Below are 13,935 nucleotides of genomic sequence, written 5' to 3' on the forward strand. Positions count from 1 at the left end.
GAATAAGCACGCTGAGCAGCTAAGCACATGCATACAATACCCACCTCCACACAAGACCCTCTCACGTGAAGATGCCGTAACAAGGCGACAATTACAAACCAATACATTCCCCCATTTAAGCGGACTGCACGCAATACAACCTACACTATACTTATACAAATATCCCCTTTGTAACGACTACGCTTCCCTATATCACACCACATGGGCATACCCCAACGTGAAGGCAGTCCCGCAAATATCCAACCCCACACCCGAGCAGTGGGAGGCCGTGCCCACTAGTTCGGACCCTCGTAACCAGCAGCAACTGGTGCGGCGGGCCCGGGAGAGAGCAAGAGCACGCAGGAGCGCTGGACTAAGGGTGCCTCCCGTACAAGCCGAAAGACACCTGCTTGTCCTTTTTTTTTATTTTAAAATAAATTTAATAAATAAATAAAATAAATTCCGCGAGCTTTGCAAAAGCAAAGCTCGCGGAAAATGCCCAAGGACGGAACCTTGTCGTAAGTAGCAAGAGGGCAGAATGACGTCCTAAACAAAAGAGGGACAGGACTAGCTCAGCGCTTGGCAAAGGGGGTAGATGACTTGCGCGAGTTGTGCCCTCAGGTGCAGGTCGTGGTGTGCACGGTGCCAGAGATGCTTGTACGTGACAGTAATGTACAAAGATCCGTAGTGGCTGCTAATGAGGCGATATGGAAAATGAGACGAGGTAAAGGTTTCGAGGTTGTCGAAGTAAACAGGGAAGTGAGAAGGTGTGGTGGTTTTGAACGATACAGGATCCACTTCAATTACAGGCTTGGGAAAGAAGTGGGCTGGCGACTTGCTGGTCGCGCTGTCGCTTCTTTAGGGGGCCCACAGGCGCTCAGGAGGCCAGAGTAGGTAGTAATGAAAGTTGTCCCCTAGGGGAACTTCAGAATAGCATCGCCGTCAATAACAGAAGAAAGGAGGAAAACAAGAAAGAGAGCTCGCCATGCAATAGGCTACATGAACATGCAGAGCGGCAAAAGAAAGGAAAACTGGACAGAGATTGAGGACCAGTTAAATAGAGAACAAATAGGGGTGTATGCGGCTACAGAAACGCACATTAGAGAATCGGAAGAGCCGCCCGTGATTGATAATTATGTTTGGAAAGGTTGTAACAGAACTAAATCGGAAAGGGAGGAGAGTCGGAATGCTCATCCATCAGGGAGCCAAATGGAAAAGAGTAAATTCAAAATGCCAAGAGCATCTTTGGTTATAAGGTACAATGAGTGGAAAGAAATCAGAAATCTTGGCTGGACGTAACGTATTTGTGAACCGGAAATAATTGCAAAGATAAGAATCAAGAGTTAGTGGAATGCCTAAGTGCTAGTATTAAGGGTTTCGGGAATGATGCCGAAATTATCCTATTAGGTGACATGAATGCCCATACACAGGATCTAGATGGCTATACCGACAACAACGGGAAGTATATACTAGGTCTTTGTTAGCAACATAACCTCGTTATCGTGAATACAGGGCCTAAGTGTGACAGGCATACCACGTGGGAAGTGGGAAACCGGCCATCGACCCTTGATTACTGTCTGTTGACAGAAGGAATTCATGATAAGTTGAGAGAAATGGTCGTTGACGAGGAAGGGTATAGCAGCATAGGGAGTGACGCATCAGTTTGAAAATGGGATATGCCGATGGTAAAGAGAGCAAGGAGCGCAAAATGACCAGTCCAAATTTGAACACAACAAATCACAAATATAGTCACAGGAGTCGAGGAGGAACTTGGCAAATGGCTACGCAAAGAGTGGGAATATATTGAACTTCAAAGTGTAATAACAACAGAAATACGGAAAGAGAAACAACATGTTCGTTGGAAAGGAAAAAAAAAAGAAACCGACAAGCTGGTGGAACAGGGAGATACGAGAAGCGGTCGCCTAACGACAGAAAGCACCGCGAGAGCACAGGCAGGCAAAGAAGGCGCAGTTGCCGCAGGATGAAGTAACCACTAAATGGGAAATATACCGGGAGAAAAAAAAATCTGTGGTTCAAATACTGGTGCAAGCAAAGATAAAAAGGTGAAAGTGAACGTTGATTGTCAGAAATGCGCGAGGAAAAGAAGGCCACAAATAGAATATTTTGGAACTACATGAAATTATTAGGCAGGAAGCCTGGGTCAATACAACAACATATATTAGACGAAGATGGAAACAAACTGGAAGAAGACGCGGCATTAAATTACAACCGAAAAGTAACAGCCGAATCTTTCCAAGGGAATGACGAGGTTGTAGTTGAGGAAAATAGGAGCATGAAAAAGAACCAGATGGAAAAGGAGCTGGTGTTGACAAATTTCAACTGGAAGAAAGCCGAAGAGAAAATTCCGAAGCGCACAGCCACAGGGCTAGACGAGGTTCCCGTTAGGCTGATTAATGAACTAGGACCAAAAAGTAAAGAAGCTCTGCTGAAAGCAGTAGAAAACAAGTCTAAAAGATAGACGAATACCAGACAGTTGGCGACAAAGTAGAATGACTTTAATTTATAAACTTAAGGGGAAGAAATAATTCATTCGTAGAGATCGTTGACCATTACATCCGTTATATACAGGTTAGCAATGCAGGCAGTTAAGTTAAAGCTGCAAGCATGGGCAGAGAATAATGGCATTTTGGGAGAACTTCAGAGTGGCTTCAGAATAGGTAGGCGTTTGTATGATACCTTATTTGCCCATACCCAGTGTATTGAAATATCAAGAGTAGAAAGGAGAACGTTATATGTGGCCTTTTTAGTGTTTAGACATTAGAGGAGCATATGACAACGTAGACCGCAACATTTTGTGGGATATTCTGGAAAGGGAAGGCCTAGGCGACGATAGTCTACAGAATTTGACATAGATTTACTTGGAAAATACCGTTTGCGTTGAATGGGAAAGGATGAGGAGCGAGGAGAAAGTTGATATCAACAAGGGACGGAGGCAGAGGTGCCCTTTATCCCCCCTGCTGTTTATGATGTACATGGTGAGGATGGAGAGGGCGCTAGAAGGAAGTAATATTGGGTTTAATCTCTCATACAAACAGGCGGGTACAGTAGTAGCGCAGCAGCTTTCAGGTTTGTTTTATGCGGACGACATTGTGTTGCTAGCTCACAAGCAAAGGGACATGCAACGTCTGGCTAATATGCGTGGAGAGGAAGGCGAGAATTTAGGTTTGAAATTTAGCGTTTCAAAATCGCATGTTACAGTAGTCAATGAAAACAGTGAACAGACAGTGACGATACAGGGCCAGGAAATACCTCGCGTAAAAGAATATAAATACCTTGGTATACGGATAAACGAGGGTAGTAGATATATGGAAAGACACACTCACAAAAAAAAATACAATAACAGTAAGGGGAAGAGAAATGCGGCCATAATGGAACACAGAGCACTATGGGGATACAATAGGTACGAGGTGCTGCGGGGTATGTGGAAAGGCGTAATTGTTCCAGGAATTATATTTGGCAGTGTGGTTGTTTGCTTGAAATCAGGGGTACAGTCAGGAGTTGATGGCAACCAATGGTCAGTGGGATGCCTCATATGGGCGCTCACGGGAAGACTGCAAATGAAGCTGTGTAGGGTGACATGGGCTAGGCAAGTTTTGAGGTGAGGGAAGCACACAGGGAAATTAATTATTAAGAACGACTGAGGAATACGGATGAAATTAAATGGGCTGGGAGAGTGTTCAGGTATTTGTACAGAAAGAACATTGATTCACAGTGGAGGAAAATAACTAGGAAGCTTACCAGCAAGTATGCGGCCTGTATCGTGAGCAACACAGCAACAAAGAACGTCAAGCGGAAAGTCAGAGAGGCTGAAACAGTCTCATGGTTGGCGGCAGTGGAAAAGAAACCTTCCATGAGTAACTACTTCAGAGGAAAAAACAAAATCAGGAAAGAAACAATTTATGATAACTCAAAGGGGGAGCTCATTACTTTTCGAAGCGAGATCAGGATGCCTTGGAACACGCACTTAGAAAGCGAGATATAAGAATGAAAAAGAAGCATGTCCTTGCTGCGGTAAAGCTAGGGAAACGATGAAGTATGTTTTATTAGAATGTGAATATATCTGCCCAGCGGTTGATTTAGGAATCACTGGCCTCCTTGAAGCTCTTGGTTTCAGCGAGAGCAGGGGGACATTAAACATGTCCGCAATAGAGATTAGTAAGAAGTGATTGGAAGATTGGTGGAAGTATGGAAACGACAAACAACGGAGGCGTACCAAAACAAATTTCACAATAGGGGTTCAGAAACATTGGTTATGGGAATTCATCGTGTTTTTTTCCTTTTCTTTTTTACCATAGGTCATTAGGCAATAAAATAACAAGAGCTTGGTGGCGCAACCCACCGCCCCGTCCCAAGGGGACGCTCATAACATACATACATACATACATACATACATACATACATACATACATACATACATACATACATACATACATACATACATACATACATACATACATACATACATACATACATACATACATACATACATACATACATACATACATACATACATACATACATACATACATACATACATCCGTCCGTCCGTCCGTCCGTCCATCCATCCATCCATCCATCCATCCATCCATCCATCCATCCATCCGTCCATCCGTCCGTCCGTCCGTCCGTCCGTCCGTCCGTCCGTCCATCCATCCATCCATCCATCCATCCATCCATCCATCCATCCATCCATCCATCCATCCATTCATCCATCCATCCATCCATCCATCCATCCATCCATCCATCCATCCATCCATCCATCCATCCATCCAGCTAGCTAGCTAGCTAGCTAGCTCTCGTGCCTCTATCGAACGAAACGAAGCTAGACGGGCACAACGGATACTGGCGTCAATGGCGGAAGTCTGGAGGAAAACCTCGCTATTGCGAAACGCCACAGCAGCAAGACAAAGCTACAGTGATTTTGCGTGTACGCATTAGGACAGTCAACATTCACAGTAGTAACGATGGTCGTAAGCAAATATTAATTCCATGCTGTCAGCGTTAACGTGATGAGATTTTGCTACTGAGCAGTCGTCTATGGGGAAAGTTTGGTGAAACGCCTCTTGCACCAATTTGTTGTTTCGAATACTTTTGGCGCTCAAAGTGATCCAGAACAAGAGGCCCTATTTCGCCTCTGTTGCGAATACTGCGTGAAGCTTATTTCACAATGGCGTCTGGAAGCAACGGAACAAAGAAGAAATGGTGACTGACGTCTTTCCACAGCCAGCGATTAGAGATCAAAGGGGTGACGGGAGAGGCCGACCCCCTCCACCCCCGTCCAACGGCTAAATTTCTCTGCGCCCGCTGACCGACGCGCTGAGGAGTAGAGATCCACTGCGCGGCGAGAGTTGTACGAGCGCGCCGTCCACCAATCGCAGTCCGGCGCCTCCAATGACGTCAGTGTGCGCCTCCCAAGCTTTCCGCGCGGTTCTGAAGCCGTCCCACACGCCCAGAGTGCGAGATATATACGTATATTTTCTTTCTTCCATCCCTTTCCAGCCCTCGGGAGTCGATAGCCAGGCGCGTATATAAAGCGTAGCGGAGCGAGTCGAACTCGGATTCAACGCGAGTTGCCACCTACGTCCAAAGGAGGGCGCGCGCAGCACCTGGAAGAGCGCCTCAGCTGCGGAAGCACCAGCAAGAACAACACACACTCGCGAGAAGCACCACCAGAAGGAGCAGTACCAGTCAGCTGCACCGAGACGCTCACCGAGAACCACCACCAAACCGCCGGTCCGTGGAGAGGAGGCGCTTTCCGATCGAAGCTCGCATCCGGGCCCAACTTGTGCGCGTCCGCAACTCCGACAGCCGTCCCCCCGCACGCCACTTCCACTCAGAAACTTCTCCGCCCGACCCCGAAAGTTCGTGACCGTAGTGTGCGACGCGCCCCAAAAGAGACAGAGGCCCCCGCACGCGACGGGCCACTTTGGCACCGAGACCTCAGGTGAGTGACTTTGCAACTTCCTCGAGCAGACTCGTCAAATGTGAAAGCTTAGCACGCTTGGCTTTCGGGGCAGGCAAACAGCGACGCAAATAGCGAGGGAGAGCGAAAAGAAAGAAAAGTTAGGTATCCGCTATCTTGAAGTTCGAGGCTTCTTTTTATCTCCCTTGAGCAAGAATTTATAACAAACCAGCGTTCAGTACTCTTCGTTTGCGCGACAGGTAAGCAGAGTTTCAGGAGAGGAGGAAATATGCCTTATATTGAAATTTGAGTTTTATAGTTTTACATTTTGTTTTGTTTTCGTTTCATCTATCAATTGTTTCGTAGAACATAATATGTTCATGAGCTAGTGTTCAGTACTTTTTGCTTGCACGACAGGCAAGCTGACTTTAAGGAGAGAAGAATATAGGTAAGCCCTATGTTGAACTTCTAGGCTTAATGTATTTTTTTTTTCTGTCTCTCTGTGGTTCCCTTTAACAGAGTTCTCATAATTAATATCCTTCAGTACTCTTCGCTTGAATGGCAGTAAGCACTGACGTAGAAGGTTAAAAAAACGTTACGGTTGAAGTTTTTAGTGTATCCTTCGTCATGCGAAGTAGAGCAAAAATGAGAAAGTAATAGACAAAAGTTAACTTTATTCTTGTCGTCAGCCAGACCTGTTCTTTGTTTGTTTCTCATTTTCTAAAAGAAAAAAAGAAAGAGTTACATCAGATTTGGTGGACAGCATAGAAATAACGTTGTGCTCTCGTCGAACCAAATTCGTACAGCGTTTTCGTGCGACAAACTTAAAAGTCGCCGAGTTTTAAAGAACGCTTTGTTGCCGAGAAGACGTTGTTTCTTGTCTTACTGCGTGATAGAAAGCGTACATAAAAAGTCAATAGGCGTTGCCTACCTTGGTGCAGTAGAACGCGCACAGGCATTGATAGTTTGCATGCTCGAATTGAGTATTGCCTTTCTTCTTATTTATTGTTTGCAAAGGTAAGTCGTCGAGCCGAGAATAGCCTTCGCTGGAAGGTGGCGAAATCAGCTTCTCCGGGCGTGTTGTTCTGACAGTAGCATTTTTTAACCTTTTAAATTAATAGCGAATGTTCTTTTTTTTTCGCTATCGGAGGCAGCACTCCGAAATATATCTGGGACCGTGCTCTCGACGCAATTCATTCTTTTCAGGCAACGTTCTCGCATTTGAACTACGGCTGTTTGAATCCCTTCGTGCGATACAAGCTGGTACCACTAACCAGTAACCACGCCAGCTAAAGTACGCGTGGAACGTAGTTTGGCAGGTATACACGAAGGGAGAAACGAGGTGGTGTAGTCTTTTCATTCTACTTCATTTCTTCTTGCCGTTCATCACTTTCAGAAAACGATCGCTGCAAAAACCGACGGGCGGTAGGGTTTTAAGGGAACGACTAGAGACGAAAGAAACCACGCTCAATCTGACAGTCTGTGATATTTCTTGCGAACCTTTGTGCACTAAATATTTGCATCTACAGAAACAAAGAGATGTGGACAATCTCGCCCACACCTGAACAACCGGCCCGATTGCTATCGACGCAGCGTGTGTCTCAGCATCTGTTCAAACACTGTCCGAAAAGGACGTGCACTGGAAAGCGGTCGTAGGAAGTGATGGCGCCGTGATGGGAAATCTTGTCTTCGAAACGTAGCGGCCATTAATAAAGGGACCGGATGCCGAAAAAGGATCGTCCATTTCAAACAAAGCGTAAAACACGAGGAGTCTGCAAGCTCGTCAAGGCTGGTAACAGCAAATGCCGCGCGGAAATCTTACACGCGGTGAGGGACGCGGAAAGCCCTACACCGGGAAGGGCGTGGGATTACGGGAGTATATTTATATAAATGGGCTGGGCTTTCTTACTCCTTATTTGCCGGATGTGAAAAGCGGTGGCGCCCGGGTTATATAGAAGAAACTATGCCTTTATTGTGCTCGATTATGTTTGGACCTCCTGCAGATCTGTAAGGTGTGCTGAAGTCTTGTATACCACGGACGCTCTTCGAAGTTGGGTCCTAGGATTGTGAATTTGACCCGTAAATGTAGGTACGCCAGCGAGGAGGTTAAAGGGAAGCTGAAAGGTTTTCCAGAAAAAATGAGTGAACATCTGTACATAATGGTTTTCAACCCTCCGAATTCGAATATCGTATCCAAATTGAGCGAAAGAAAGCGCAAATATATTTTATTTTGACGAAAAGTGCAGCAGCGGACACGCCCAGCTCGTGCGTCTCGTTTCCGCCTGTGACGTCAACTCTGCCGCTGCCGACCGCTGCCGCTACACATGAAGCGCGGTGCCAGGTAGTTTGGTGCTGTTTTCTGAGACGGTAATGGAAAATTTAGAGAGACTGCGTCTTTCTGAGGAGTTCGGCGTTACTCCCTACATGTACGAGCCGATTGCGAAGAGCCGGCCTCTCGAAGAAGCAAACGATGCTGGTGCGAGCAGTGCTTTAGACGCGAACGAAAGCAAAGCCTTGTGATCTCCTCGTGTTGGAAATGCTCTTTAGTGAGTGCGTTTTTTCCAAAGCGATCTAGTGATCTCGGCGATCTTTCGGTGATCTAGTGAGCTAGTTTCCGGTCATACAACTGTAGTGTTGTGTTCCTGCATGCCTCCTCGTGGAACGTAAGCGGGGATGCGATCGTCGGCATTTGTGCGCTGTCCAAAGCTGTCGGCAATCTACAAAGACGGTTTAAACGCGCGAAAAGCTTCCCGGTTCATGCGGTACGTGTAGCGACCTTCATCTGTTGACTACCACTCACGTTGACTACCACTCACGTTGATTACCACTCACGTTGACTACCACGCACGTTGACTACCACTCTACATACACGCAGACGCACCAACAAAGGAATGCAGGGTCGATCGAAGCAGATACACGATGGCACGCACGCAGAAACAAGCGCGGTCAGGCACGGTCGCGGACGCTGCGAAGGAACGAAGCAGAGTTGACGTCACAACACCGCGGTTTCCGGTTTCCGCTCCGCTCGCTCACTCAAAGGGGGGCGGAGCTACAGCGCAATTTCAACCGACGATTACGTCGCTCCTAATTGAAAAACAAAAACCCAAATTTTACCGACATGGTTTATAAGGTTCCCGCATCCGTATATGAGCGTCTTATTGAATTCGACAGACTCTTCAGCTTCCCTTTAAGAAAGCAAGAGATGTACAATGCGTCCGTAAGGGAAGTGCGTGCAGTCGACCAACTGTTTAACAGTACCGCGCGAGGGCGACTTGCCGGCGAGTCAGCGCCTTCTAACCGCGCGAAGCGACGAGATTAGCAAGAGTATAAGCATGCGCACCAAGTCCACTGGAAGCAGTCATCTCCGATAAGCCGAGGAGCTTGTACCGAGTTAATCGTGCCAGGGACTGTGCCGTGCTAGTGGAAAGAACCTAGCATACGAAACTTGTACATCCAGCGAACTTGGTGCGCATGCGCTACTCTTGCTGATTTTGTCATTTCGCGCTGTTATAGAAGGCGTTGACTGGCCAGCCAGTCGACGCTCGCGTGGTACTGTTAAAGAATCGGTAGACAGTACGTTAGCGTAAAATCTACGGAGGTTAGCGAGACTGATTGCTGCTTCAAGATTGCTTTAAAATCTTGTGAAAGAGTTTTGCAACGGGGCACCTATAATGTGGGTGGCTGGACATGTTTCAGAGACTCTGGGCATGGCAACTCACTCCCTCTAAAGACGTCTCTTTCGGACATGGATTCGTAAAGCTGGCCTCACCTTCAGGCTTTAGGCTTTCTAGTCTAGCAAAAACGCTATTGGCATAAGGCGTCGGGATCTTCGAAGCGTGTTGTATTCGCGCGCTTCCTTCAGCCAAGAGAGAGAGAGACAGAGGAAAGGGGAAAAGCAGGGAGGCTAACCAGAGGGGAAAATCCGGCTTGCTACCCTACGCTGGGGAGAGAGGGGAGGGGGAGATAAAGTGATAACAAAGTAAAGAAAGGAGCACAGACATACAATCACAGTCGGTCGCTGTCGCCGCATACTGTCACCGCACAGCACAGTAGCACTTGCAGCACTATAAACATCTGTTCAGGCTACAGGCGCTTGTCCAATTCTGTTGCCTTTAAAAACAGCAACAGTGCCCTCGTCGCCCGTCCGCTGCGATGGCCTTGTGATGGCGGCATTTTAAAATAAGTTCCGCTGTTAGAGGTCTTCGGTCAAAGCGCGCTATCGCGATTGCGAGCGATCGTCTCTGTGATTTATAGCGAGGACAGTCACAGAGAAGGTGTTGAAGAGTCTCCTCGTTACCACAGTCATCACACGAGGCGTCGTCGGCCCATGCGATTCGGAAAGCAAAAGACTTGGTGAAGGACCCTTAGCCATATTCGGCAAAACAGGGTAGCTTCGCGACGGCACAGTCCAGCTGGAATGCAAAGGCGTTGAGAGGAGTCTAGGTTGTGCAGCCGGTTGTTTTGAAAACTTCCTGCATTCCACAAGGAGAGCGTGCTATCACGGCTGAGCATTCGATGTTTTCTGGCGGCATCTGTCCTTGATAATGGTATCGGCTCCTCTTCTTCGCTTTAAAGAGCCGACCGAGCAGCGTTATCGGCGTGTTCGTTCCCTATGACGCCGCAGTGACTTGGAAGGTGTGGATTAGTTCTCTAATTTCGAACACCAGTTGTTCGTGGGGTCCGCGCCGCAGCGCTGATAGCAAAGACTGCAGTGCTACCTTCGAGTCACTGAATATTGACCATCTTCGAGGTTGTCCTTGGCTGACGAGACGAAGTGCAGCACGAAGAGCTGCAATTTCCACAGCCATCGGTATCGTTGGCTGACATGTCTTGAAACTGATGGTGGTGGCTTTCGCTGGGAAAACCATGGCTCCAGAAGAACACTGAAGAGTTGCCGATCCATCAGTATAAATATGTACGTGGTCGGCGTACCTCTCGTGCAAAAGGAGCAGAGTTAGTTGTTTAAGAGCAGGTGATGACAGCTCAGATTTTTCCTGATTCCTGGTACGGTGAGGTGCACTGCAGGTCACCGTGGAGGAATCGAAGCCTTCAGCCGAGGGGTTTGAAGATTTCTTCGATGACAGAGCAATGGTACAGAGGTGCAGATCTCTTGCAAACGCAAACTTTTCTTGGCGCATCCTTTTTTTTTGCTATACTGGAACATCGATTAACCATGCTTTGTCAAGGAAAACTTCGGTACGAATCGCAGATCTTGCCCGCTTCACTGAGCTGAGTGGGCTGTGCAGTGGAATAAGAACGGTACAACTCGCTCGCAAACACTGTTTCCCTTCACAGGTTTTGCCATCCTATAGGGACGTATTCTGTGATGGTCACATTCGGCGACAGTATCGCCTCGGCAATAATATCACCTTCAGGCGCGCGCTGATTGGCTGATTGAGCAATATCGGATGAGCTGATCGGCTGGTTGAACACTACGTCATGCGAAGGCAACAGTATTGTCGAATTGATTGTTGCAGATTAGGTCCCCTGGAAGAGCGATTCTCTCCATGCTCCGTCAAGGAACGCTCTCAACTGCAACACGTATCGTAGCTTTCGTCGACCTTGACTTGTTTTGTGGCAGACGCCATGTAACGTATTTCAATTTCCTCTTTACTTTCGACGCCGTCGTATTCCTGATTAACCTTTTCTTTCACTTTGTCACTCGTCTTTTCATCTTTGCTTACGATTTGCCCGTGAAATGTTTGGCAGTAGTAGTGCCAACAAGCATCGCATTGACAGATTTCCTCCGCTTGTGGCATTCTGTCTGCGTGCTTACCAAAGACGTCGCCAGGCAGACTCATTGTCGTAGCCACCTGTCATTGTCATTTCCCTGCCATTCGCCTGCCATTCCCCTGTCATACCCCTGTCTCCGCCAAGTATATACATCCGGGTTTCTAGAAAGCGGTTGAACTTACACTGTCCTCTCGAGGCTCCGGCCTCCCCCTTTTCTCTCGAAAAAGGACGCGTCGTCTTCGCGTCGTCGTCATTCTGAGCTTCCAGGACACACGTCGTGTTCGCCATTCACTATCACACCGTAAGAATATTTTCTCACTTTTAAAGAACGTTGGCTGGCAAAGGCTTCAGCGTGTTTGGAAATCTTAGCTACACTTTGTCTAAAGCGCAAGCTTCAAGTCGCAGAAATGCTAAGTGCGTCTTTTATATGCACAGGAAAACTGTGCGTATATAAAATCTGTGAAATCTGTGAAAATTGGTCAAAAATTTTCGGGCCACCTCCACTTCGCCTGTCTGTCACGCTACGTCTTGAAAAATGCGATAGCTCCCCATCTGATACGACGTATATGAACTGATTATACATGGTTAGACCGAACAAAATAAATGTAATTATTTCTGGTTCGACGCCTTTTCGCGATTGGCCCTCTGCTATTGGTGAAAAGTTCTTGCGCGACGGCCACTTCGCCTGTCTGTCAGGCGACATCACAAAACTGCTAAAACTCACCGCGTAAAGGTGACGTGTAGCGTTAAAAATGCATTAATATGCCAGACAAAACAATTTTTTTTTTCTGAGGAGCCGGAGACTGCCCCGTTCCGAAAGGAACAGAACGCGGCTGCCCGCTGATCGCTCAGGCATTGGCTAGTCGAACCTGCCGTAGAGCATGGATTTATTTGCGTATAATAACACTTTTTGCGTGGGAGTATAATGTTATCGAGCCCTTTCGGAACGTATTCGAGATGGCGCTGCCAACTCTTTCTTGCTGAGGATTCGTTTTAGAGGCATTCTTAAGCTTCCGATGCATGCAGCTGCGATTTCCAACCAGCCACCGCAAGCTAAGTAAGGGGAAGCGGACCAATCGCACATGCTGTCACATGCTTCATCCGGTTATCTGTTTTTACTGCGCTGGCTCGGCACCATCGAAACCCTCTCCGCTTGAGCGTGCTCCTCGCCTCTTCTCAGCCAATTAGATAAGGAAAACCGCTCAATGTAGGCAATGTTACTCGTTTTGAAAGCAAACAAATGTGACCTCCTCTAAACGAGGAGAGGGTTTAATTGGGCTGTTCAGATAACCCTGCGGGTCACCACCCGAAGGTTTCGTCGGTGGTTACGTAAATTTGACGTCAGGAGATGAGAGCGTTTGATTGGGCTGTTCAGAACCTGCGGGTCATCGCCCGATCGTTGCGTCTGATCGTTACGTAAATTTGACTTCAGTAGGTTGGAATAAAAACAGATTAGAATAGTTTTGCGTAATGGGGCCCATTGTCACACTGCCTTCCAGGTTAAAATATTTTCTAAACAATTTTCTTTTTTACATGGTATCCTATGCCACAACTCTCTTGCCGAGTGAGTACACATCGCGGCTGACTAAAAGAACTCTACGCCGGGGTTCCTACAAAAAATGAAAAACAAAAGGCTGCTGCCAGTAGCGGCCAAACAATATCAATTGCGTTTAGACGCAAGAAAAAAAATTAAATATGTAACGTGCAAGCGTATGGCAAAGCCTTTAGCACTCGACATTTCCGGATAGTCCCTCTACCAAATAATTACTCAATTGAATGCTGCACACAGCTTCGTTGATGTAACGAGAACGGGTGCATTCAGCACGGTGTTAATGACGGGCGAGGAAAGTACAGTGAGAAGCTAGCCTGCAGGCACCTTACGAAGCGATAACACGTATACCTTGCATCGAACAACGTCGTTACGATCAACGTAAGCGCCATCCAGTACATGCTGCGGTTCGGCGCGGGCCCCGAGGCAGACGGCGACAGATAGCATCGAGCTCAAGCCACTGACGGTCAGCGATCAAGCGCAACAAATTTCTTTATGCAAGCGCCGGTGAGCTGAAGGGAGGCGAAGCTTTACCTCCAGAGGTGGCTTCCTAATGATGTAACGATGCCACCCACCAGTCGGAAGACGGCTCTCCTGGAGTCTGTTCGCGGACGAGCGTTATTTATGGCGCCTGCACACGGTCGTATGCGCAGAGCAGCGACCCGAAGCGCCATGAGGTAGGCAAATCGGGCAACAGCCAAGTGCGGGCCAAGCGTGGGTCTTGTCCACTTATTTCTGTGAATTTTTCTCT

At 47.4% G+C, this 13,935-nt stretch overlaps 1 protein-coding gene across 1 annotated transcript in view; it reads left to right on the forward strand.

The window, feature by feature from the left end:
* Positions 1-474: 474 nt before the first annotated feature.
* The window catches only part of LOC135898097 (uncharacterized), a 90,886-nt gene continuing 77,425 nt past the window's right edge, over positions 475-13,935 (forward strand). The window contains exons 1-2 of the mRNA XM_070536435.1: positions 475-497; positions 5,535-5,944. Of these exons, the coding sequence (XP_070392536.1) occupies positions 475-497; positions 5,535-5,944 (433 nt within the window). The remainder of the gene's footprint in view (positions 498-5,534; positions 5,945-13,935) is intronic.

The sequence above is a fragment of the Dermacentor albipictus genome, chromosome 3, assembly GCF_038994185.2.
Source record: "Dermacentor albipictus isolate Rhodes 1998 colony chromosome 3, USDA_Dalb.pri_finalv2, whole genome shotgun sequence".
In the NCBI taxonomy this organism is placed as follows: domain Eukaryota; kingdom Metazoa; phylum Arthropoda; class Arachnida; order Ixodida; family Ixodidae; genus Dermacentor; species Dermacentor albipictus.